Consider the following 26,516-nt stretch of genomic DNA (forward strand, 5'->3'; position numbering starts at 1 on the left):
GGACCCAGAACCGTGACAGTATAAAATATAAAATAAAATAACGTGTTAAATAGGTGGAAATCCCTAGATCAATGTTTAAATTAACACTCACGCATTGACTCTGTCGGCTATGTTTTGCCATGCATGCTCCCTTTCTTTTGCAGCTGAGGCTGTGTTACCTTTTTTCCGCGGAATTTGCATGTTATCGGCATATACTGCCATCAGAATTTCGGCCTCAAGCGCTGTAAAATACATTGACCGCGCCTTCTTTCCCTCCGTCTCCATGGTGACTCGCTTAATCTGTGCTCCACTAATCAGGGCTTTATGTATCCTCGTGCGTGCCCTTAATTTGGGGTTAAAGCAACTCCGCGTTGATTGAACTAATTGTTATCAGCCTTTCTGAAACCGAATATTCCGAGTTGGACAGTTCGGGGTTACTCAACCCCGTGTATCATTTTTAACTCTGAGTTTTCTAAACCGGCTTCCTGAAATAGGGCCCAGAACACGTACAAAATCCAAAACACATGCAAACTCCAAAACACAAAGGAACTGCTCCAGGATGCTAGGGGCAGTGTTGAGCTCGATTTGCAAAATAAATGGCAAGATTGTTGCAAACACATGGGCTGTATCCCAATTCAGGGTCTGCAGCCTTAAAGTACGCAGCCTTAACGGTCCACAAGGGCCGCGTACTCAAAGACCGCTAAGGCTGGAACTGCAAGGCTTGTAGGCTTGTGAAATTGGACGATCTAGTCTCCGTCGCGCTGCCCAGGTTGCCTAGCAACCATGATACTAACAGCTGGAAACGTGTCATACAGCTTTGTTTGACAGAAATGAAGAGAACATATTTTGTTCATTTGTTTGTTTGTTTCTACATGAGCTTTGTGTGATTTGATAGGTATCTGAGGCTGAAACCACAGGACTGTAAAACATGATTGTTGGGCTTCATTTCTGTACTGAACAGTCATTTTAAGATTAGCTAAATCATACAATTGATTGTCCCAAAAATTAGAACAGAATTGGGGAAAAGGGCTTTTAAATATGCTGCCCCTGCTTCCTGGAATAATCTGCAGAAGGAACTGAAATTATCAGAATTGGTTACCTTGGGAGAGTTTAAGTCTGTTTTAAAGGCAGCCGCGCCACTGTCCCAGTAAGAGCTGAGGAGAGTCCCAGATGAGGGCTCGCCCAGCAGCCGCGGAGCAGAAGTCAGGGGGAGTTGCAGTGACGCGCCCGTGAGCTCCGCCGGCCCCCAGCTGCGCCTGAGTGACCGAGCCCTAGGCCGAGAGGCCGGGGGCACCCCACCTCCAAAGGGGCCCGAGCGAGCCCCAGGCCCCAGGCCCCGACAAGCGGCCGCCAAGGAGTGAGCCGGTGTGTACCCGGACGCCCACCCCCAGACACAAAGAACCACCAACACACCGACACCTGAGGGAGTCCGCCACCGGCAGGGGAAGTGGTGGTGGGTGGAGATAGGCCTCCAAACCTTGGAGGGCCTGAGGTGTCCCCAGAGAGGTGGCGTCTGATACCCAACCTGACATATAGACACAGACATACAGGCACACACAGACACAAACATCCATTCCCACCCTCATGCTCTCATATGCACTCACTCCACACTCAACCAACGTGGAGACAGACATAAAGAGACGCTGTACACACAATCACACTCCCCAAGCGTACTCTACAAACCGGGTCTAGGTACCCTTGCCCCTGGAGGGGGGAATTGCACCCAGACCCAGGTGGTGTTACCCTTTTCCCTGCGGTGGGGAGAGGCAGACCACCCCGACTCCGCAGCAGCAGGGAGGCCCCACACCCCAGACCGCAGTCGGACGGCCAACTCCTCCTACTAGCCCTCCCGCTCCAGCAGGCCGCAGAGAATGGGGGTGGGAGAAGACTCCAAACCTCCCTCCACCCGCTGTCTATCTTGCGTGCTGCACAATATCGTTTATTACTTAGTAAATACTGATATCTATGACTAGCTAGTTTATTGTGATGGTGCTTTGTTTTCTCTATTATTATGTTGCTCTTTGTTGTTTGCTGTCTCCTCTGTTTGTTTTTGTTTGTTTGTTTGTTTGTTTTTTTCTCCATACAGGTGACCCAGGAGTTTGTTTTTTTTTCTCTCTCTTCCCCCCCCTTCTCGCCGTCTCTTCTCCCCTTTGGTTTTCTTTCTTTCTCTCCCCCTCTCTCTCTCATTCATTCCCCCTGTCCTATTTATTTAAAAAAAAAAAAAAAAAAAAAAAAATGACAAAGGATGAACTGAAGCTCTGCCATCACGTAATGTCGCATACTGCTGTTTCTGATGTCATTTAGAAAAAAAAAAAAAAAAAAAAAAAAAAAAAAAAAAAGTCTGTTTTAAAGGAACGAGAGAACAGCTCTTTTACTCAGTGTGATTGCTTTTAAATGTACTCTTAATTTGATCTGTTATTGTATATTTTACACGTTTGTATGGGATATTGTATTTGTTTTAAATGTTATATACCTATGTGATATGTGACTTTTGTTGCTATGATGCCAGGTCTCTCTTGGAAATGAGATTTTTAATCTCAATGAGATTTTTTACCTGGATAAATAAAGGATTAATAATAATAAAAGCTAGTAAATAACAATTAGCTAATGCAGGGCTCTAGACTAACTTTTTGCCATGGGCGGACGGCACAAAAGTTAGGCGCACACAAATTTTCTAATAATTTATATAATATAATGTGTTTTTCTGGATACACTGTGCTTTTTCAGCATTCAAAGATTGATGACACCGTGTCAGAGCACTGGCTATTAATTTCAGAAGCATCAGGCCTTAACAGAAAAGTTAGCAATAGTTATTTTCCTATTACAGCTACATCCACTTCTGTCGTGCCTAGGCTGCTCATAGGGCTGGGTATCATCACTGATTTCTACAATCCATTCGATTCCGGTTTTCAAAGTCCCGATTCGATTCAACTTAGCCTCAGACAGTCAGAAATATTATAATTCTGATCATTTATCAGTACTGACTTCATCAGAATTGTGAACATCACAGCAGATGCCTTTGTGTGAAAGTAACTGAGAATAAAACACAGAAAAACATGAAGGAGATTTTCCTGGTCTGGCTTTTTATAGCAGATAACCTTAAAAATATTCTACAATGTTCTGCATATGAAGTTTAAATTTCTTCAGTATTGAACAACAGAAAAAAAAGGCTTTCTTGTCCGAGGTCATTTAAGTGAAAAAAAGAAAAGAAAAAGACAGCAGCCACAGCGCTGTGAACAACAGTAGACTGGTGGGTAATAAGCGAATAAATAATACAGAAAACAGAGATTGGAGACGGGAAACTGTTCTTGAAGTGGGGGTGCAGGACCACCACCTGTCTTTTTTTGCTCTGCCCTTTTCCTGGGTGCTGTTATGAACAAACAAACAGATTATTTCAGGGTCTCTTTCCAAGAGACTAAAAGCAATATAAGTGATAAATATTACCATTCCGTAGAATATTCTTATATTTCACTTTTACTTGTTCCCATGTTCTAGTGGGTCCTGTTGTGGCTCTAATGTGAAAGAGGATATAATGTAATATAATATAATAGATTTACCCTACCGCCTACTGGTGTGGGCCAGAGGGGCCTGCGTCTGCCCTGGGGCTGTCAGTCTGCCCCAGGGCAGCTGTGGCTACAACTGTAGCTGCCTCCACCAGTGTGTGAATGTGGGAGTGAATGAATAGTGGCATTGTAAAGCACTTTGGGTGCCTTGAAAAGCGCTATATAAATCCAATCCATTATTATTATTATTATTAATAAAGTACTTACGAGTTTAATTTGTCAGCAACTTTCTGCCAGCCCTCTCTCCTTGCTTTTGCAGCCTTTGCAGTGTTCCCTTGCGTTTTAATTAAACTCTGAAACTCCTGAAATCCCTCAATCAAGAGTTCTTGCTCTGCTGCCGAAAAATACTGAGCGCGCTCCTTTGACATTTTCGCCGACCAATCAAAGGGTTGCCGATCAATGTTTCTACTATCGATGCGTAGCCCCTGTTAAGCCACCCAGTGATCTCACATTACTTCATCCAGCTATACTAATCGTCAACAACAGGTGTGTTCGGAGAACCGGAATAGCGAGCTCAAAGTTGGTGCGATGATTTGATCTTGGATGTAGTAAGCGAGGTACGAAGAACGGACCCCTGCTCTCATTTGCTGTTTGGTTGTTGTTGAAATGGTCTTGTGAGCTTTAAAACACTTAGAGTCCCAGAGAGCAGCCATTCGGCTTTTCTACCTTTAAAACCCGCCTTCCAACCAAATGGCTGGTAGGTGTTTAGCTAGGCTTTAGCTTCAGCCAAGTGGAAGCTAAATTGTCTAGTCATTCATATGTAAATTAGGTTGTTATCTGGGAATTCTGGAGGGGAGTGGGGGTGTGTGAATGAGGGGGGGGGAGGGGGGCTGCTAAAAGCTGTGAACTTCCTTTTGTGTTCGTCTTGATGCATTCTCAATCATCCAGGAAAATAAATCTCCAAAAGTCACCAACTTGGAGTGGTTAGTTTCCTGAGCCACAAGGAAACTTGTGTTTCAGTTTGCCATCTTAGGGAGAAATCAACACACATGGGTGTATGTCCTTTGTTGCTGAGATTTATTGATAAAAACAGTACAAAAAACCAACCATTTGTACACATATTTACAAATAATAATAAAAAGTGAGTACATTTCAACATTTTCAGCAATCACTCACAATCCTGGCACTGCCATGGTATCTGTAGTCTGCATTTACCACATGTGTATCTGTTGCAGTGAACACATCGCAGTGGCATGATTGTTCTTTCATTTGTGTTTGACCTGACACATGGCTCTTTTTCCAGGGCTATGTGTGGAGGGTTGTGTCCAAAACAACTGTTCTTTTCTTGCCTTCTTCGCAGCTACATGAGAGTGAGCCAACTCTCTTGCAAGCTCCACCAGGAAGTCCACCCGTCTTTCCTTCGTCCCGGTGCATGCTTGATACAGCACATGTGCATTCAGTGCTGCCATGTCAATCATGTTATAAAACACGGCAACTGGCCAGCGCCGTGTTCCTCTGCGGACAGTGTACTCCCGAACCATCTGGTCCATCACATCCACGCCACACTTTGTTTTGTTGTAAAGGGTGACAGAAAATGTTGAAATGTACTCACTTTTTATTATTATTTGTAAATATGTGTACAAATGGTTGGTTTTTTGTACTGTTTTTATCAATAAATCTCAGCAACAAAGGACATACACCCATGTGTGTTGATTTCTCCCTAAGATGGCAAACTGAAACACAAGTTTCCTTGTGGCTCAGGAAACTAACCACTCCAAGTTGGTGACTTTTGGAGATTTATTTCCCTGGATGATTGAGAATGCATCAAGACGAACACAAAAGGAAGTTCACAGCTTTTAGCAACTCCCCCACCCCCTCATTCACACACCCCCACTCCCCTCCAGAATTCCCAGATAACAACCTAATTTACATATGAATGACTAGACAATTTAGCTTCCACTTGGCTGAAGCTAAAGCCTAGCTAAAAGCCTACCAGCCATTTGGCTGGAAGGTGGGTTTTAAAGGTAGAAAGGTAGAAGGCTGGGCACTGCTGGTGTTAATCTGAGAATCTGGCGTTTCTGGCAAAACACAGTTATATTTAAAAGTCGATTCAGGATTTAATGAATTGATATCGCTTTATTCAAGCTACTCACCTCCCACTTCCACCTGCACTTTCAACTGGACCACGGCCAATCAGAGAGGTCCCGCCCCTTACTATCTCTGATTGGTTTAGTCCACGATAGGGGCATAATGTGTGTCTGTTGTTGACCACAGGGAAGGTTGCAGATTTTTTGTTTTTTTGCTACCCGAACATTTGGTCGCAAAGGTGCAACCAAATTTTTCTTTTTAGTCGCACCACTGAAAAATTTGGTCACATTTGCGACCAAATTGGTCGCACTCTAGAGCCCTGTAATGTTGTTCGTGAGACTAAAGTCATATCACTTTGGTAATGTAAATATAATATGGCCAATATTATAGTTATTATATTAATCATTATTAGTTATTACAGAAGTGAACATGAACTCTGTGTCAAATACTGAGCTTCAGTAAAGATTCAAGTTGCAGTTATTTATATTTCTTATCACCTCAAATCTTCACTCAAAGACAAGTATCTGTGACAGTGTATATATAGATGTATTATATATAAGAGACAAATGTTGTTCTTTTAATATGTTGGCATTACTAAATTTGGCTCAATGCTTACATACATGTGTAAAAAGAAAATGTACAAGCTGTGATAACTGTTTCTGATAGAATGAAGAGTAGACTGATATATGAAATATTCATTAATTTGGTGAGAAAATCAGACCATGTCATAACTGCTTTAAGTCATACAGAATAGATATCAGAGCCTTAAACAGGCTGACTTCTGCTAAATGGGTCAAACTGGGCAGAAAGTCTACAAACACATAACATCCTTATACACAGCAAAATCTCCAGTGTTAAATTAACACTAGAGAGTGTCTATATGGGTCCACTCCTCTGAGTGTTAAATACAACACTGTTGAGTGTTAAATTAACACTTTTGACAGTGTTTAAATGTTTAAAAGTAAGCTAGTCAGTTTTGAAGATTAACAAAGACTAACACTGATTTTCTAACACTCGAATATTTCTAACATTTTGAGTTATTTTCCAGTGTTAGAAAATCAGCACTGCTCAGTGTTAGTCTTTGTTAATCTTCAAAACTGACTAGCTTACTTTTAAACATATACAGTGGACACATGTGTGACTGCTGTGATTAAAGCATCTTTCTTTTAGCTTAACGAGTGAACCGTCAGCTCGTTCAAACACACGTTAAAGTCCGTTTGGCTTGACACCACCGAACAGAGGCAGCAATATAACATAGCTAACATTAACAGTGCAGTGAATCCTGCTTGTGCCGTGATATTCAGGACTGCAAACCGAGCAGCATCACTGACTTTCAGCTTGTTGTGTTTGTGGATATATGACTGACTTTAATTATCTACAAAATCATCACAATCTCTGTAAGATTAAGGTCGACTATTGAACGGCGCATATTTTAAAGTAAAGGCTTTAAAACCAAGTTAGTACAAACATCGCTAATGGCACATAACTTTGCCAACATGTGGCCAACAGTATGTTTTAATGTTCTTCATTATTAAACATTTGCGCATAAATAAGTGACATAATATTCAGTACTTACTTTTGAAATTTTACTCTTCGGCCACCCCGCTTCAACTGTTTTCTTTGGCAAAATTATCCACACCCACCACCGCACTATGAAGTCTGGGATATGTTGGGCCATGAAGGCTACACCGACCCATCCTTAGAATTCAGGGAAATAAAGGATGCGTTTGAGGGCCGCATTTCAAGCAGCCTTTGGTACCTAGTAACTACACAAGCCAGGAAGTACCTGGCTTGTGTAGTTACGTCCTGGAGCACTTCCGTTGTGTTTTGGAGTTTGTACGTGCTTTGTCTCTAGGGGCCACCGTAGCACCTGATGATGAAACGTTTCTCATCTGAAAACGTCCAGATGAACAGAATCAACTTTCTTTACCTGGACGATTCAGCATACACGTGAAGATATTTTAACTCAGAAATGTTTACTCAAATTAACAAAGGAGACAGTAAAACCTGAAAGTCCAAGGGTGAAAATAAACATTTTTCCCACTGTTGGATCCACATGTTTATTCAAACAGTCAGTCAGTCAGACTAAAAACTTCATTTGACTTTTATTGTGAAAGGGCTTCAACAAAAAGGAAGAACATGTTAAAGCCATCAGTCTTTTCTGTGACCGCAAGCAGGGATGTGACCCGTTTAACTGAACCAGTGGTTTCCCATACACTCTCTGTTCCAGGGGACTCCACAGAGCCAGCACCACTCGGCCTTGCACAGCGGGCAGTGCATGTGCATGCAGCCGCCTGCAGGGGGAGACAGCGTGTCAGCCATTGTCACACGATCCTCGACATGTATGACACCACAGCCGTCCCTTACCATTTCTCTCCACGGGAACCGAACACGTTGGGCAGGGCCGGGTCGACTCGGCGATGACGAGCAGAGACGCTGGCTCCCATCTCCCCATGAGCGACGCCTCCTCCCCGACCACGAAGCCCTGAGGAAGAAGAGGAGTCAGCTGATTGTTTTATTTTCGTCATCGTCCTACAACCTCTGTAACTGGCCAGCTCACCTGTGCTGCTTCCCCTGTGGGCGGGGCTGTCACTGCCTGACACGCCCCCTCATGGTACTCCCCCCTGCAGAGTCTGCAGAAGACAAAGCCGCAGCCAAGCCGGCAGTCACACTCCAACTTCCTTCTGCCATCAGGTGGGAGAAGCCCCGCCCCACAGCCAGGTGATGGACACATCATTCCTCCAGTGGTGAGCAGACACTCCTCAGCGCCATACTGCAGGTAGCGCCCATACTGAGAGGACACAGCAAAGGTGACTGAGGGTGCAGGTGGTTCAGCTGACTCACCTGGAGCATGCTCACTGGATGAATTTTGGTTTTCTTGCGTTATCGTTGCCATGGTAACCCCTTTCTGCTCACAGTAATTGGCTAGGATTGAGGCAGAGGCCTCTCATTGGCTCTTACTGGTTCCCATTTGCTTACAAAAATCTTCTTCAGGGATTTCATATTTGAGAGTCTGTCTGACATCTGTCTGCCACGTTCACTCTTTTATTTATTTATTTGTTTTTATTTTTTGATCATTTTTTGTTGGCCGAGTGTTGACAGACTTCACAATGTTTCACTCACAGTAAGTGTGAGAGTATTTGTATAATTATCTTTGTGATGCAGTACTGCGTGTACCTGCTCATCTCCCAGGATCCTGAAATGATGAACTTCTTTAATCAGAGAGTCGTCGCAGCCGACTGAAACATTAACACATGAAACATGTTTACACGCGTGTGCACACTCACACATGTCTGATAATGTCGCATGCTCCTGTCTGCAGTTAATGAACAATGATCATTGAAAATGAATTCAGATTCTTGGGCAGTCTTGTTCTGACATATTTCTACAGAGAGTGAAGGTTGCATTGACCACACCCCTTGTCCCCACCTGCACACGGCAGCGAGTAGCCAATCACAGGATGGTACACAAACTGCCGGTCATTCAGGCGCGTCTGGCAATAACGCTGGAAACAGTCGAGACAGATCACATGACGCTCCGAGCATTGGAAGACCAGGACCACGCCCCTGAGAGGCAGAAGGGGTGGGATTACACCTGGCTGATGGGTGATGGGTGGTGTGTGTGTGTGTGTCCGTGTGTGTGTGTGTGCGCTGTACATGACATCGGTGCAGGCGATACAGGGCACGCCTCTGGTGTTGGTCATGATGAGGTCGAGGGCCACGGAAAGGTCATCATCTGACGTCGGGTGAGACGCACACTTCATGTAAAACTCCTGAAGACAGACACACACACTCCACCTGGCTTAATCAATGACATTATCTGTGATGGCTCATGTGACAATCAAAAGTTCCCGGAAAAACTGAAGTGAGGCGGGGCGCTGTTAGACACCATGGTGTGAAGCAGATGGCCCCGCCCCTCCTTGAGCCTGGTTCTGCCGGAGGTTTCCTCCTGTTAAAAAGGAGTTTGTCCTTCCCACTGTCGTCAAAGTGCTTGCTCATAGGGGGTCATATGATTGTTGGGTTTTTCTCTGTATCTATGAAGCGCCTTGAGGCGACTTTTGTTGTGATTTGGCGCTATATAAATAAATTGAATTGAATTGAATTGAATCTAACCCTAGCGAGTTTATTTCCCATCTCCTGCAAGATCTTCTGAAACGGAATGAAGCACCTCTGTTGGATCGGGTTCACAGATCCCTTGGACCAAAGCCCAGAGATGGAGCACCTCCTTGCCCACTGCTCATTAGAGTCCACTACTTCCATGTCAAGGAACAGCTGCTACGTCTTGCAGGAGCAAACTCTCCTCTACTTTACCAGGGCAGAAGGATCTCCATTTTTCCAGACTTCACACCTGCAGTGGCTAAAAAACGTTCGCAGTTTACTAGTTTGAAGCACCTTCTGCACTCTAGTCCTGGGATCAAGTTCGGCCTGTTCTATTCAGCGGAACTGAGGATATCACTTCCAGATGGAGTTGTACGTAAGTTTACTGATCCTGCGTCTGCCACGGACTTTGCCAATAAGATCCTGGGGGGCCCTGCCTCTCAGGACACATAAGTGTCTTAGCCCGTTAGGCTGATATGTTCATCTTGGTTAACTTCTGTGAAATTTTTTATTTTTTTTATTTTTTTAGTAACATTTATTTGAGGTGAACTTGATTTATAGGATGTGTCTTGTTCTAATATATTTTTATACAATCCTTGATTTGTCTCTGCCTTGTATTGTAAGGAGCTTGAACTCAACTGAGACTTTGGATGGTTGGGAAGAAGTGCTCAGGGGTGTATTTGGTGGGGGGTGCGCGCATCTTGTTTGGGAAGATGCTTCAGCATTTAGGGGGAAGTTTGGGCGTTCTCTTTGTTTTTATGTTGTACTGTTCTGTACACTGACTTTGTTCTTTCTGTGCTTCTCACCGGTCAGCTTTTGTTTTTTTGTCTTTATTCTAACATGGTATCGCAACTAAATATTAATAACCAACAAGCAGGTCACTCGTTTACGTTCTGTAGCTGGAATTGTAAAGGTCTGAATCAGCCTATTAAAAGGAGCAAGGTCCTCCATCATTTGCAATTTTGTGTTTTTACAAGAAACACACCTAAAAATTTCAGATCATTTTAGACTTCGTAAGTGCTCCAAAAACGTTAGAGCACTTGTGCAAATATGTGATGTCTTGATGAATCGAGCAGATATTAGAAGTTTACACAGCACCATTCTGGCATGAAAATATCTTTAAAGTTTATTTTGTGACCCAGAAACAGTAATATTTCAAACTCTGCCACTCTGTGTTCCTCTGCCACTGCCTCGTTTGAGGCAAAATAAATTTCACCTCAAAATGCAACACTTGCAACTGCAATTTTTTTTTACGTGCGTTCAAATTTTTTTTACGTACACTCAGAATAGTGGCACAAAAATAAAGCCACACACATCGAGCACATCTACTGCGGGTGTGGTGCCTGTTATCAGACCCAGAGTTTGCAACATCTCCCAAAAACCCGAAGATTAGAGCAGAAATGATAACGGATGATAATGGCAGCAGCAGCAGTTATTCTCTGCGTGAGTAGCTTCATGTTGTTCGTGTGTCATTTACGTTGAGTAGGCTAACCATGTTATCACATTAATGCACGTAAGGTGAACTAGCAAACACCGTCGTAGTTACATGCGGCTGTCTTCTTGTTTGATAGCAGATGCTCCCTTCACCCTGGCCAAAAAGGCTAAAATGACCAAACAAAAAGTGGAAAACAGCTAAACATGAGAGGTTTTTGGACAAAGTTTGTTTTTTCTATTGTTTAAGCACTGCTTCCAGCCAAGAGTGATACCATATATGCCCCATAGCTGCAGAAAAGGCTAACATTGTTATCTTTTTACAAAAAAACAGCTGAACATGAGAGGTTTTTGGACAAAGTTTGTGTTCTCCATTCTTTAAGCACCGGTTCGAGCACCGTTTAAGCACCGGCACCGTTTCAAAAGTACCGGTTTGGTACTGGTATTGGATAAAACCTAAACGATACCCATTCCTATAACGACAGGCTGTCCTTGCAGACTGAGTTTAATCACCTGTCCTCTGCTCGGGCTGAAGAGATGCTGTTGAAGTGTCAGCACTCCCAGTATGAGTATGGGGATACGGCCAGTAAACTGCTTTCCCATCAGCTTCGTAGTGCAGCAGCTGCACATTCCATTCCTCGGATTCAGACATCAAACAGTGTTTCTATGGATCCTAAAATAATTAATAACCAATTTCGAGACTTTTATTCTCTTTATGCGTCTGAATCTGTATTTAGCACTGAATCTTTGGACTCCTTTTTCAATCATCTTAAACTCCCATCAATTGATCAAACACACAGTCTTCGGCTGGAGGGACCAATAACTGTAGAAGAGATCCTGAAAGCTATCAGCAAATTGCAGTGTTCTAAGTGTCCTGGACAGGACGGGTCTCCCGTTGAGTTCTATCGTAAATTTATGCCTAGACTGGCCCCACTCATGGTAAATATGTATAAGCATTCACTTGAAGTTGGATCCCTCCCACCTTCTCTACTACAGGCATCTATACCCTTGATCTTAAAAAAGGATAATGATCCATTACAATGTGGCTCATACCGTCCCATTTCTTTGTTAAATGTGGACTATAAAATCCTTGCTAAACTTTTAGCGATGCGTGTGGATAATCATCTCCTGGTTGGAACTTTTTTATACTTCCCTGTTTGCCGCTGTCAAAACAAATGGCACATATTCTGACTTTTTTCCTCTGTTCAGAGGGACTAGGCAGGGCTGTCCCATGTCGCCATTGCTCTTTGCAATTGCAATGGAGCCCTTGGCCATATCGCTGAGATCTAACCCAGGTATCACCGGGGTTACTAGAAATGGTATGGAACAAAAGGTCTCCTTATATACAAATGATTTGCTTCTTTATGTCTCAAAACCAGCATCCTCATTTCCTTTGGTGCTCTCAATACTTGAACAGTTTAGCCTTATTTCTGGCTATAAGCTGAATCTCGGCAAGAGTGAACTGTTCCCTCTGAATGCTGCTGCACAGAAATATCAGTGTACAGCACTGCCTTTTCGACTTGTATTGGACAACTGTACATATTTAGGGGTTAAAATTACAAGTCGATTTCATAATCTTTTCAAGCTTAATTTCAACCCACTTGTGGAGAAAGTTAGGCAGGATTTGGACAGATGGTCTCTTCTCCATCTGTCTGTGGCAGGGCGTATAAATGCAATTAAAATGAACATCCTTCCAAAATGTTCTTTTCTTTTTCAGTGTGTCCCTGTATTTATCCCAATTTCTTTTTTTGTTAAATTAGACAAGATTCTCTCGGTTCATTTGGAACAAAAAAAAAACAAAACCCTAGAATACGCAAGACATATCTTCAAAGACTGAAAAAGATGGGGGGGTTGGCTTTACCAAACTTTATGTTCTATTATTGGGCATGTAATATTCGTATTCTCAGGTACTGGCTACAGGGGGAAGGTATGAATAATGCCCCGGCGTGGCTGAGCTTGGAGATTTCTTCCTGTGCCTCATCCTCTTTACCAGCCCTGATTTATGCCCAAAAGCAGCCTCCGAGTGCAGGTTTTTATAATAACACTATTGTCAAAGTTACCTTGAAAATATGGCATCAATTTCGTCGTTATTTTAAGCTGAACTTTTTTCCCTTCAGTCACCCATTTTGAAAAATCCCTCTTTTCAGCCTTCGTTAGTTGATGGTGCTTTTTGTTTGTGGGCCTCCTTGGGTATCAGGTCTTTTTCTGATCTGTATATTCAGAATACATTTGCCTCTTTTAAACAGCTCTCATTTAAATTTGGCCTTCCAAAAAGTCACTTTTTTCGCTACTTACAAATCCGGAGTTTTGTTAAGGAGAAATCCTCTCAGTTCCCATCTAGACCTCCTTGTCATGACTTTGATAACCTTCTATTGCCTCCCCCTTCATCACAGGGCCTGATCTCTTGTCTGTATGGGAGAATATGTTCATTTGGCAACTCCTCAACCTCGGCTATTAAAATGGCATGGGAGCAGGATTTGGGATGTGTGATTCAGGATGTCTTTTGAGATAAAATTCTTTACCGGGTCCATGGCTCCTCATTATGTGCCAAACACAGGTTAATTCAATGTAAGATTTTACACCGCGTACACTGGACTAAAGCCAGACTAGCTCCAATATACCCCAACCTTAGCCCTGATTGCAACTGCTGTCATCAAACACCTGCCTCTTTAATACATATGTTTTGGTCATGTCCATCCATCAAACAATACTGGATTAATATTTTTCTGACTCTATCAAAGATCATCCAGCTAACCCTCCAACCTGTGCCCTCAACCCCTTTGTTTGGGGTTCTTCCTGATACAGTTGTCTTGCCGACGCCCCAGGCGGATTTGGTAGCATTTCTCACCTTATTGGCAAGACGCAGAATATTGTTATGTTGGAAGTCCCCTTCTCCCCCATCCTGGGAAATCTGGATCAGAGATGCTTTGCATTTTAGCAAACTCGAAAAGATTAAATTCACCCTGCGTGGGTCTATGGTCAAATTTTTTAAGATCTGGCAACCCTTTTTTGATCATGTGCAGACTTTCCAGTCCCGTAACACTCCCAGTTAGCCAGCTCAGACTTTATTCTATTTTATCTAATGCTTAACTATACAGACTCTATTGTGCCTGCACTTTATGATGGCATTTATTTATCTACTTTATACATATTTCTTTTTTCTTACGGATTCGACTTATTTCGACGACTAAGCTGACCACTCATTTTGTTTGTTCCGTTTTGTTTTTTGTTTGTGTAGGGGTGTGGGTTCTGAAACTCTGCATATCTCTCTTGTCCACTCAGGAACTGCTATCTTGTACTCCAGGGTTTACTATTTGTATTATTAGCTTGGATCCTTTTTTTTTTTCCTTTTTGTACACCTACTGGTACTCTTGTAATTATGAGGTGGAATGTATGTTTCATATTGTTTTACGTTCTTCAAAAAGAAAACGGCATATTTTTCAAGTTGTCTTTTGTAAAATGGATGCAGAAAATTCAATAAAAATATCTGGGGAAAAAAACTGAAGTCATGCTCCACCCCTCTGACAGCTGATCAATAGTTTGCAGATAAGTCTCTGAGCCGCTGCTTATTTTCTGATTCATCACTGATTCAGCTTTTTGGTGAAGCCTCGCCCCTTACCGCTTCGTTGCCTTGACAATCCTCTGACTGACAGATGCCATGGATGCGACCGGAAAGGAGCACGTCGTCCCAGCAGGACGGACCCTGCAACACACACAGTCAGTGCAGTACTGCAGTATAAGTACTGTAATACAAGTACTGTAGTACAAGCACTGCAGTATAAGTACTGTAATACAAGTACTGTAGTACAAGCACTGCAGTATAAGCACTGTAATACAAGTACTGCAGTATAAGTACTGTAGTACAAGCACTGCAGTATAACTACTGTAATACAAGTACTGTAGTACAAACACTGTACAGGGTGGTCCATTTATATGGATACACCGTAATAAAATGGGAATGGTTGGTGATATTAAAGTCCTGTTTGTGGCACATTAGTATACGTGAGGGGCCAAACTCCTCAAGATGGGTGGTGACCATGGTGGCCATTTAGAAGTCGGCCATCTTGGATACAACTTTTGTTTTTTCAATAGGAAGAGGGCCATGTGACACATCAAACTTATTGGTAATGTCACAAGAACAACAATGGTGTTCTTGGTTTCAACGTAACTTTATTCTTTCATGAGTTATTTACAAGTTTCTCTTTGTTCACAGCCATTGACATGTCGAAGAGGTTAACACGTGAGGAGTGAAATCATGTTGATATCTGGTGAACGCAGTAACCGGGTCATTGCAGCAGATTTCAATGCAAGACACCCTACGAGACCACCCATCTCCCATGCTACAGTTAGCAAACTGCTTGCTAAGTTTCGTGAAACTGGTTCAGTGTTGGATTTGCCAAAATGTGGATGTAAGAAAACTGTCACTAATGAAGAAACATCAGTGGCTGTCCTAGCTTCATTCAGCAAGAGCCCACAGCGTAGCACTCGCCGCATGTCACTGGAGAGCGGCATTAGTCGAACATCCCTTTGGCGGATATTAGCTACTCACAAATGGCACCCTTACAAACTCCAGCTACTGCAGCATCTCAGCGAGGATGACCCAGATCGGTGCACAGAATTTGCAGAATGGGCAAAACAAAAATTGGAACAGGACCCTCAGTTCACGCAGAAGATTTTGTTCAGTGATGAGGCAAACTTTTATGTGAATGGTGAAGTTAACAAACAAAACCACCGCTATTGGTCTGACACTGACCCACATTGGATGGATCCCTCCAAGACTGTTGGAACAACAAAAGTGATGGTTTGGTGTGGTATATGGGGCACAACAACAGTGGGTCAATTCTTCATCAATGGAAACCTCAAGGCCACTGGATATTTGAAATTGCTACATGATGATGTGTTTCCCTCTTTATGCACTGAAGCTGGCATGTTCCCTGAGTTTTTCCAGCAAGATGGTGCACCACCACATTATGGGTGCAGGTCCGAGCATTCCTAGATGAACAGTTTCCTGGAAAGTGGATTGGTCGTCATGGGCCAGTTGAATGGCCCCCAAGGTCTCGCGATCTGACCCCCTTAGACTTTTATCTTTGGGGTCATCTGAAGGCAATTGTCTATGGTGTGAAGATACGAGATGTGCAGCACCTGAAACTACGGATACTGGATGCCTGTGCTGGCATTTCTCCCGCGGTGTTGCTATCAGTGTGTAAAGAGTGGGAGAAGAGGGTTGCATTGACAATCCAACACAATGGGCAGCACATTGAACACATTTTATAAGTGGTCAGAAACTTGTAAATAACTCATGAAAGAATAAAGTTACGTTGAAACCAAGCCCACCATTGTTTTTCTTGTGACATTACCAATAAGTTTGATATGTCACATGGCCCTCTTCCTATTGAAAAAACAAAAGTTGTATCCAAGATGGCCGACTTCTAAATGGCCACCATGGTCACCACCCATCTTGAGGAGTTTGCCCCCTCACATATACTAATGTGCCACAAACAGGACTTTAATATCACCAACCATTCCCATTTTATTACGGTGTATCCATATAAATGGACCACCCTGTAGTACAAGCACTGTAGTACAAGCACTGTAGTACAAGTACTGCAGTATAAGCACTGTAGTACAAGCACTGCAGTACAAGTACTGCAGTATAAGCACTGTAGTACAAGTACTGCAGTATAAGCACTGTAATAAAAGTATAGTTTAAGCAGAAACGTCTCTCACCCTGCTGAGCGTCAGCGCCGTCTGTTTGCAGCGTCGGCAGCGCGCTCGCAGTTTTCCTGGCTCGATGGAGCGGCAGCTCTTACAGAACACGAAGAAGGTACTGCAGGTACGCACACCTTTACACACAGTACACAGTCAGAGTAGTAAGGTGCTGCCAAGCATGATTAGGGTTATAAATACAATTTCAGGGTATTTGGTGGTACTCGTCTTTTCCAGGCAGCAGAAAGAATGTAATGTGCTACTGCAACCAGAAGGTGGCGCTCAAGTGCTCAGGAACATTTCTATACAAACGTTTTACTTTATCATCGTACATAAGAAACAAGAAGCACTGGAACTCACAGCTCCAGCGAGGTACTGAGTAATACTACTCTGAAGGGAGTATTACAGCACTTCATGTGTTTCATGTATAAAAACGTGTTTCAGCTCATTTTTAATTCTTTCATCAGAAATATATCAGACTCCTCCCTCACACCTCCATCTCAGGTGTGTGATGGATCACTGATCAGAGACAGGTGATGCATTCAGGTGCCCTCGTAAACTCGGGACTCAAACAGGATGTACTGTCAGCTGAGGCAACAGTTAAAATAAAATTTAAATTGAATAAAAATCGGTTATAAAATAAATAAATAAGTCTTTCTGAGAGTCCAGTGTGCTATTTGTTTCATTAGAAAAAACATTACATTTCAGGAATTTCAGCAGCAGCAAGGGACGGGGCATCGAGGCACCTGTAACCATGACATACTCACTGCTGTGAGCTCCAGCCTGCACCTCCTTCAGACTCTCCCCCTCTGCTCTGCCCTCTCCTCCCTCACTGTTGGCAGGGAGTCGAGAAGAGCTGAGGTCCAGCCTGGTCAAAGAGCCCTGCTCCTGCTCCTCCTCTCTGTCCTCAGCTCGGTGCTCCTGCATGAGCCGCTGAAAGGAGGCGCCTGAAGGAGGGAGGACGACGTGGACGGTGCTCTGCTCTGGGAGGTCGCAGCCCTGAGTGACAGGAGGAGGAAGAGGAGGGTTTTTTTTTTAAATTAATAATTAAAACAATGCAAATACAAACTGTCGTAGAGGATAAAACTGTAGAACAATATTCAAAGACAACAAAAACAACAAAAGACTGGAGGCAAAAATCAAAACAGTAACAGATGAGAAACGTCATCATAGATTTTAACAGATCTGCTGGATTTCAGTTTCTTCAGTGACGTGAATAATGACCCACGTGGAGGACGGTGTAGTATTTCTCCACTGGCTATAATGTAGATGGTATTTACCTAAGCGGATGATACTGTTAATCACAGTAGAGACAGATGGATGTAAATGATCCATATAATAATAATAATAATAATACATTTTATTTATAGGCGCCTTTCAGACGCTCAAGGTCACCTTACAAAAACACGTGAGCAATAGCAGCAAAAAATATATTAAACATGGTAAAATCTAATTTAGTCAGTCATTCAGTCATAAAAGTATAAAAGCAAATATAAAAACTGAGCAAGGTAAAAATGGACTAAGACAGATCAGCTGTATGCAATGCTGAATAGATGAGTTTTGAGACATGATTTAAAAGTGGTGAGAGCGTTTGGCTCATTAGTGACAGGCTCTGAGTCCAATGGTAGTCAGGCGAGCAGGTGGAACAGACAGAAGGGAAGAAGAGCGGAGTGTACGATGGAGTGAGTACGTATGAAGATCAGATAAATATGGAGGAGCGAGGTTATGAAGCGCTTTGAAAGTGAGAAGAAGGATCTTGAAATTGACATGGTGGTGAACTGGAAGCCAATGGAGCTGTTTAAGAACAGCTGTTATATGTTCAGTGGATCTAATTCTGGAAATAATACGAGCAGCTGTATTTTGAACTAACTGCAATTTATGGAGAGATTTATGAGGTAGACCACAAAGAAAGGGATTCACAGTAAGCTAAACGAGATGTGACAAGAGCATCGACAAGTATGGCGGTACTGTTTGAAGTGAGTGAAGGACGAAGGCGGTTAATATTACAGAGATGAAAATATAATTTATATGTGCTGCGAAGGACAGAGCGCTGTCGATGATGACACCAAGACTCTTAACCTGAGGGGAGGGTGTGACAACAGTCATCGATGGATAATGAAAGACTGGTTGGGACTTTGGTCAGTTTTGATTTGGTGCCTATTAAAATGAATTCTGTTTTATTAAATTTAAGAAAGTTGTGAGTAAACCAGACCTTGATTTCACTTAAACAGTCAGAAATGGATGTGGGTGGGAGAGTAGCTGTGGGTTTGGAGCTGGGTGTCATCTGCGCAGCAGTGAAACTGGAAGTTAGGCTTCCTGATAATATTACCTAGGGGTAGGAGATAGATGATAAAAAGTAAAGGACCCAGGACAGAGCCTTGGGGTACATCAGAATTAACTGGAGTAGATACTGATCTGTGAGAGAGTAATTGAACAAACTGTGAGCAGCCAGAGTAAACCAGGCGAGTGCTGTACCACTGATGCCAATAGATGCTAATCTGTGAAGAAGGATGTGGTGGGAGATTGTGGCAAAAGCTGCTGTAAGCTCAAGAAGAATGAGGATGGAGATGAGTCCAGAGTCAGCTGCAAGCAGAAGATCATTGGTGATTTTTACTAGACATGTTTCTGTACTGTGACATGAACGGAAGCCGGACTGAAACTGTTCGTACAGGTTATTTCCAGTGAGATGACGATGAACCTGTGCAGCCACTATCTTTTCCAGAACGTTGGCTAAGACAGGCAGATTTGAAATTGGCCTGAAATTATTTAGATTGGAGGGATCTGAACCATTCTTTTCAGTACTGGAGTTATTATTGCATAGAAGGTAATCTATATTCTGCTCTTGCTCTTGACGAAGGCGGTCGCACTTTTCTCCTCTCCTCCTCCTCTCCCTTAGCTTCCCTGCTTAGCCTCTTGTGTCCTTGTCTAGTCTCGTGTTTTTTGTATTACTTTCCCTGGAACATTCTCTCACAGTCTGTTCTCTAAAACCTAAAAGAGGAATAAAGGCCACCTGGGTTGGCAGGAAGACTGTTTACTTAGCCTGGCAGGGCGAAGGACACTGTCCCAGCTGAACTCTGGACACACACATACATATACACTGATATGCACACACTCATCTCCCTTCCCTTTCCAAACGCCTTCGACACTTATTCCCTCCCGATGCTGCACCCCCCCGTTGCTTGTCATGTGTTTCTTTGGTGTATTAAGTGTTTTTTCATGTGCAGAGGTGTTTTTTTCTGTTCTCAAACTGATCTCCCTGTTGGAGCTCAGTCTGGGAGGAGTTATTTTCACTGATTTGAGTGACAACCAGCTGATACAGGACATGAGAAAAACAGATGGTGTAATGTTTCACAGGCTGAATCACTAAAAGAACACGGGTCCAAATGTAAACCTCCTTTTTAGAAATTCAGATACGGGGTATTTATTATTAATGACCTTAAAATGGGTTTCTTTAACTTTTGGAGGAACAGGCTACTTAACAAATTCAGAAAACACCTTTTCCACTAGTGACTGATCCCCGTGAAAGGCCTGCACACGTCTACCCGAGTCAAACTCATGGAAAAGAATCAATTTGAAGTTCACTCTAATAAACTTATTGTACTATCATTTAAATTAAAGTTTCCAATTTTGAAGCTTGGCAGCGCTGGTTTGATGTTAGAATGTAACAATGTGTTGCATAATAGCTGAGCTAATGGGATAGCATGACAAACCTTTCTGGTATCTTTTAGTGGGCAGTCTAAATTGTGTCTCTTCAGAAAAGATACATAATCCAGTAAAGCACCATTAGAGTCTAACAAGTCAGTTACAAACAAGATGCCGCTCTCAAACCAGTTTCTGGTAAATAATGGCTTTCTAGCGGTTATCAGTCTATTGTTCCAAAGTGTCCACATGTGAGACGAGGAGAAGGAGAGGACCTGTTTGAGAAAACTAGATAGTTTAACCGGAATTTTACTGAAAGTCGAGGAAGAGGAGGAGATCACTGGCATGTAGACCCCTCTGAGTGATCACTTCCTCCTGCAGATGCCTCGACCCCGCAGTGACCCCTGACCTCTAGCGTACCTGCAGTGTGGCGGTGCTCTGCAGCTCCCGGCCTGCAAACAGCACCTTGAGGCGCTCCGGCCGCACCCCCTGCTGACTCCCCACCACCTCCTTCAGCTGAGCCACGCTCGCCTCCTCCTGCAACTCCACCGGGACGCCAGGGCCCAGGTTAAAGCGCACAAACACTGAGGACAGACACACACACACACACACACTTCAGCTTCACGTAGGTTATTTGCCACGTGTTCTTTTGAAAGTAAAATGACGTCACTGCGTGTAGCACCTGAACTCTAATCAGAGTGGGCTGTGTCCCAATTCAGGGTCTGCACGCTTGAGGCACGCGCACTACGCGCACTACGTACGGTGCGTACTATAAGTACGAGAAGTGCGGAAGTGAGAGGCTTGTGAAATGGGACGGGACGGTCTAACCTGCGTCGCGCTGTTCAGGTTGCCTAGCAACCATGATACTAACCACGAGAAACGTTACATACAGCTTTGTTTGAAATTAATGAAGGAGAAAAAATGTTTTGTTGGTCATTCATTTTTGTCATGACATCACTTTGATTAGTTGAGTATCTGAGGCTGAGACCACGGGACTGTAAATATATATGTGTGTGTGTGTGTGTGTGTGTGTGTGTGTGTGTGTGTGTGTGTGTATTATAGCAGTGAGCTTGAACTCTGGGTCAAAGATTCAAGTTGCAGTTATTTATATTTCTTATCACCTCAAATCTTCACTCAAAGACGAGTATCTGTGACAGTGTATATATAGATGTATTATATATAAGAGACAAATATTGTTCTTTTAATATGTTGACATTACTAAATTTGGCTCAATGCTTACATACATGTGTAAAAAGGAAAATGTACGAGCTGTGATAACTGTGTCTGATAGAATGAAGAGTAGACTGATATATGAAATATTCCTTTATTGGGTGAGAAAATCAGACCATGTCATAACTGCTGTAAGTCACACAGAATAGATATCAGAGCCTTAACCCATTTTTTAACTAATGCTGTGTTCTGGTAATTTGACAGCATACATGCCACTGCAAACAGTTGGTTGATATTATAAACATGTGACATGGTAATGATGCTATCAAAAAGTTTGTTCTGTTTGATCCTCCTAATGACTCGCTCCACATGTACCCTGAGTCTGGCTATGGCCTGCGTCTCCTTAACCTGGTATGCTGGCATCTGCTTCTGCTTAGATAGAAAAGGTGGGCAGTACACTTTGCATTTACAACAATCAGTGATTAGGAAGCCCTTATCTACCATCACTGCCATGTCTTCAGTCAACTTCTCAGCAATGCCTGATTGTTTGAATAGTTCCTTGTCACTAACCGAACCAGCATACAGATTAGAGATGAATGTCACTGGACCATGTGGAGCTATGCCAACCAATCCTTTCATCATACAGTGGGATTTGTACGAAGAGTACATTTCACTTTGGAGAAGTGGTGAGGATGGTGTCTGACACCTCAGCTCTGTACAGTCAAGGATCATCTGGGTGTCTGAGAAATCTTTGAATTCCTCAGGGAGGTAAGCTTGCACTCCTTCACGTGTAAGCCAGATGCATTGAGACCCCAGTGCAGTGGCAAGAAAATTTGTCCATGTTGCAATAATGCGGCTCACTGTGGACTGGTGTATGTTAAAGCGGTGTGCCAGGTCCCTCTCCTTCAAACCAACTGACAGGAAAACCAGGAAAAGAAAAAACTCGTCAATTGGCTGTAGCAGCTGCCTCTGGAAGGTGAAAACAAAAGGGAAAATGTTACTCCTTAAGCTATGAACTAGTAAAATTATGCTTTTCTTGGCTAAATGTTTTGTAATGGTTATGCATACCGTACCATGGGGTAAACAATGAGGTGCTGTAGTGCACAGGTGTATGTATGTAAAGGATACTGAGTCTAGCATACATACACCTGTGTATGTATGCTACTGTACATAATGTAATGTTATTGTACATAAATACAATAACATTACACCTCTAGTTCTAACTACCAACAAACCCATAACCTACTGTTGATGTGCGTGCAGGTGTCAACACTTCTTCGTTCCGATTGGCAGCTGACTTGGCTCTTGAAACCCGGATCATTTTATAGATGCAAGGCTCAATCAAAACCCAGAATGCCATCAAATGATCATAGCTTGGAAATCTATTCACGAGAGAGCCATACATCGTGTCAATCATTAATTAACATTACACACTGACATAAAAATAATGTGAACTGTGACAAATATGCTAATGGTATGCTGTATAAAATAGTCTGATTAAGAGTATTTGGTGTTGTATTTTACCTGTAGCATTAGGATATCGTTCAAATACTAAAGCATCTACATAAAACATACAATCAGCAGAGAAAAAGTAAATTTCTATTTTGTTTTCATTAAGACTGGAAACACTTGAAATTTAACTGATGGTGACCTTGGTATATTTTAAACAGTTAGCTTGAATAGAACTTAGGTGTACCTGGTATAGAATCGGATGTCAGTGTCGGAGCCAGCAAAACGCTGTAACCCAAATTCTCGCTGGACACGTAACTCCTGTATTTCCTTCCTCAGAGTCTCCACGTCTTTGAACAGGTCTTCTGCAGCTGATGCAGATATGTCCAATGCAGACGGCTCGGGGACTGAGCAGTAGTCATGATCTCTTGTAAGACTTTGCTCTTCTTGATCGTCAGGAGGAACTAGTTCAAGGCGTCGCTCCGTTCTCTCCCAAACACTACGCCGCGGTGGTCCAAGTTTATAGCCATTCTACTCAAAAAGTGTTGGTACAGCACCTTTAATAAGCCTCCTTCGACCATCGAGGGTTGTTGGCTCTATGAGTTGATCACTGGCAAAGTGTCTGCAGCAGACCCTGGTGTGAGAGGTAATCGTGAAATGATCCCGGCGTATGTTTACCAGCCATTGTCTTCTCAAGTCGGAATGGGTCGGAAAGGCATGAAAACTTAGTATGCCGTTAAATTTGGCTGAAGCTGAACAAAGTGGGACACAGCGATGCTCGGAGTATTTCTTCTCCTGTTTTTGAAAATGTTCTGTTTTAAATACTTTCCTTTTTATACTCATTCTGAAGCGACATTAGCATAGCTACCGATAGATAAGCAAACGTACCGGAAACGCACAAGCGGTACTATTTGGAAACGGAAATACGTCACATGCCCTAGTGCAAGTAGTCTATTCAGGGTCTGCAGCCTTAAAGGCCGCATTTCAAGGCCGATTACGTCACAGCGGCGCGCCGAAGGCTGTCCCAATTCAAAGGCTGCTCAAAATGCGGCCCTGAAATGCGTCCTTCATTTCCCTGAATTTTAAGGATGTGGCGGTGTAGACTTCGTGGCCCAACATATCCCAGAATGCATAGCGCAGCAGTGGGTGTGGATAAATTTGCAGAAAAAAACGGCGGATGAGGGGCGCCCGAAGAGTAAACTTTAAGTACTGAATATTATGTCACTTATTTATGTGCAAATGTTTAATAACGAAGACCATTAAACATTCCTGTTGGCCACATGTCGGCAAAGTCATGTGACATTAGTGACGTTTGTACTAACTTGGTTTTAAAGTCTTTACTTTAAAATATACGCCGTTCAATAGCTGAGCTTAATCTTACAGAGAATGATCAAAGCTCATGTAGAAACAAACAAACAAATGAACAAACGATTTTCTCCTTCATCTCTGTCAAACAAAGCTATGACACGTTTCCAGCTGTTATTATCATGGTTGCTAGGCAACCTGGGCAGCGCAACGGAGGCTTTTTTTTTTTTTTACTTTATTGACAAACAACAGTATCAGCGCAACGGAGGCTAGACCGTCCCATTTCACAAGCCTCGCACTTCCGGCCTTAGCGGTCTTTGAGTACACGGCCCTTGAGGATCGTTGAGGCTGCGTACTTTAAGGCTGCAGACCCTGAATTGGTAGACAGCCACTGTGTGATATATGGGACCACGAAGCGTGCACCGGACCACGCTTGATATTTGGGGAAATCGACGGCGCATTTGAAGTACACTTCGAATTGGGACAGCCGTCGTCGCGTGGCGGTGACGTAATCGCCCTTAAAATGCGTATTTCAAGCGTGCAGACCCTGAATTGGGACACAGCCACCGATCCGCACACAGGACAGCCCACACAGAACCCTCACTGACCCGCATCAACCAAAAAAAGCAGACCAGCTGACTGACCGGATCAATCAGCTGATCGGTCCGGTAGACTCACCGATCATGCTTCTCTCTGCTCTCTCCGTCCTTCATGTGTGTTTACAGTCTGCGGGCCGCAGTGCCCCCTGGGGGCTGTAGTTCTTTTTTCTTCGTCTTCAGTTGACTCCAACAATCAGGCGCATTACCCCCACCTACTGGTTGGAGGTGTAGCTTTAGGGCTGTGTGTCAGGTGTGTGTGTGTGTGTGTGTGTGTGTGTGTGTGTGTGTGTGTGTGTGTGTGTACCTGTGTATGGGTATTAATGTCTTCGTGGGGACCAAAATCCCGGTCCCCATTAGTTTGAAGACACTTTTGAGACTCAAAATATGGTTTTAATGTCAGGGTTACATTTAGGTGAGGTTAAGGGGCTAGGGCAGGGGTCAGCAACCTTTAACCCCCGAAGAGCCACTTGGACCCGGTTTCCACGCAAACAAAAACACTGGGAGCCACAAATACTTTCTGACATCTAAAATGAAGATAACACTGTATACATTGTTTTTTTACCTTTATGCTTTGTGTGAGCAACTAAGGTGTGTTGCTTATGAAATCCATGAAGTGCTACAGAGAAAACTACATTTTATTTATGTAATTAACACATTTTGAACTCTTAAAGAAATATAACAAAAAGGAAAGACACTCAGTTGAAGGTCTCTTACATGAATTTAAAAGCTGAACTAAAATGATCCATGTAGCAAAGAAAAACTGTTGAGAGCCGCCACCCTTGTATCGCCTTTGGGTTTTTGGAGCTTTGACCTGAATGTTAAAAAATAATTGGAAAAAAACACTATGCTGCTAAAAAAAATATTGCAAAATTCTGCATAAATATGTATTTTACCATGTTAATGTGTGTGGCGGGGCGTGGTCTGCAGCGCCGCTGCAGGGAGTCGGATGCACCTGAGCGGCACCCAAAATCACAAGTCTGTGCTCTCTATGCTGTTGTGTTGGTGTGTGTCGGGCTGTGAGCTGCAAAGCTACAGCCTGCTGTGTGCGTACAGCAACCGTGTGCTGAAAAACGTGTTCATGCAAACATCGTCGGGCCTGCCGTGACTTCTGCTCCTGAACCTCTGCGCACAGCGTCTGCAGATCAGGGCTGTACGAAGTCACTTTCATCTTTACAGGACTGTAAGCTGTCGTCTGTGAGGCGTGAGCGTGTTTGTTTTTAACACATTTCACGGTGGAGAACAGCTGCTGACATAATGTGGATCCGAAGATCCATAACTGGCCTACCTGGGGTCGAAAGTCTCGATAAATGCACAGCGTTTCGGCGGCTACACCGGCTTCCGCCAGTGTGACGCTTATTTTGAGCAACGAAAAATAATGAAATATAATTTTATTTTTATATTTCAATATCACAATAATCTTCCAATGTAGAACTACAAGTTAAAAAAGAACTAAACACAAATAAAATACACTTCAGCTAAACACTTCTCATTTATTTTACCCAAACCACGCGGGGCCGCAGTATAAGGACCAAAGAGTTGCATGCGGCTCC

The 26,516-nt window shown here is 43.2% G+C and overlaps 2 protein-coding genes across 3 annotated transcripts; both read right to left on the reverse strand.

Moving 5' to 3' along the window:
• Positions 1-7,614: 7,614 nt before the first annotated feature.
• On the reverse strand, positions 7,615-25,150 carry prkn (parkin RBR E3 ubiquitin protein ligase). 2 transcript variants are annotated; one of them, XM_004575338.3, is made up of 11 exons: positions 25,046-25,150; positions 20,864-21,027; positions 17,572-17,803; positions 16,826-16,941; positions 14,718-14,801; positions 9,227-9,342; positions 9,000-9,136; positions 8,748-8,809; positions 8,131-8,361; positions 7,938-8,055; positions 7,615-7,864 (listed from the first exon to the last, which is right to left on the reverse strand). In XM_004575338.3, the coding sequence occupies exons 1-11, from the start codon at positions 25,050-25,052 to the stop codon at positions 7,761-7,763; spliced, it is 1,371 nt and encodes a 456-aa protein (XP_004575395.2). In that variant the 5' UTR covers positions 25,053-25,150; the 3' UTR covers positions 7,615-7,760. The 2 variants fall into 2 exon arrangements, with proteins under 2 accessions (XP_004575395.2, XP_076748060.1); XM_076891945.1 differs by having other exon boundaries at positions 9,000-9,342.
• LOC106676516 (uncharacterized) lies at positions 21,754-23,593 on the reverse strand. Its single transcript, XM_014413297.3, has 3 exons — positions 23,310-23,593; positions 22,860-22,995; positions 21,754-22,582 (listed from the first exon to the last, which is right to left on the reverse strand). The coding sequence occupies exons 2-3, from the start codon at positions 22,971-22,973 to the stop codon at positions 21,794-21,796; spliced, it is 903 nt and encodes a 300-aa protein (XP_014268783.3). The 5' UTR covers positions 22,974-22,995; positions 23,310-23,593; the 3' UTR covers positions 21,754-21,793.
• Positions 25,151-26,516: the final 1,366 nt, after the last annotated feature.

The sequence above is a fragment of the Maylandia zebra genome, linkage group LG13, assembly GCF_041146795.1.
Source record: "Maylandia zebra isolate NMK-2024a linkage group LG13, Mzebra_GT3a, whole genome shotgun sequence".
NCBI lineage: Eukaryota > Metazoa > Chordata > Actinopteri > Cichliformes > Cichlidae > Maylandia > Maylandia zebra.

Excerpts from the sequence above, each read along its gene's own strand:
- prkn (XM_076891945.1), bottom strand. Across the intron at positions 17,804-20,863 it reads AGAGCACCGCCACACTGCAG|GGCTGCGACCTCCCAGAGCA; the intron begins GTACGCTAGAGG and ends CCTGTCACTCAG. Across the intron at positions 8,810-8,999 it reads CTACTCGCTGCCGTGTGCAG|TCGGCTGCGACGACTCTCTG; the intron begins GTGGGGACAAGG and ends TTAATGTTTCAG.
- LOC106676516 (XM_014413297.3), bottom strand. The coding sequence starts at position 22,973 with ATGGCATTCTGGGTTTTGATTGAGCCTTGCATCTATAAAATGATCCGG. Across the intron at positions 22,583-22,859 it reads CACCTGCACGCACATCAACA|AGGCAGCTGCTACAGCCAAT; the intron begins GTAGGTTATGGG and ends TTCACCTTCCAG.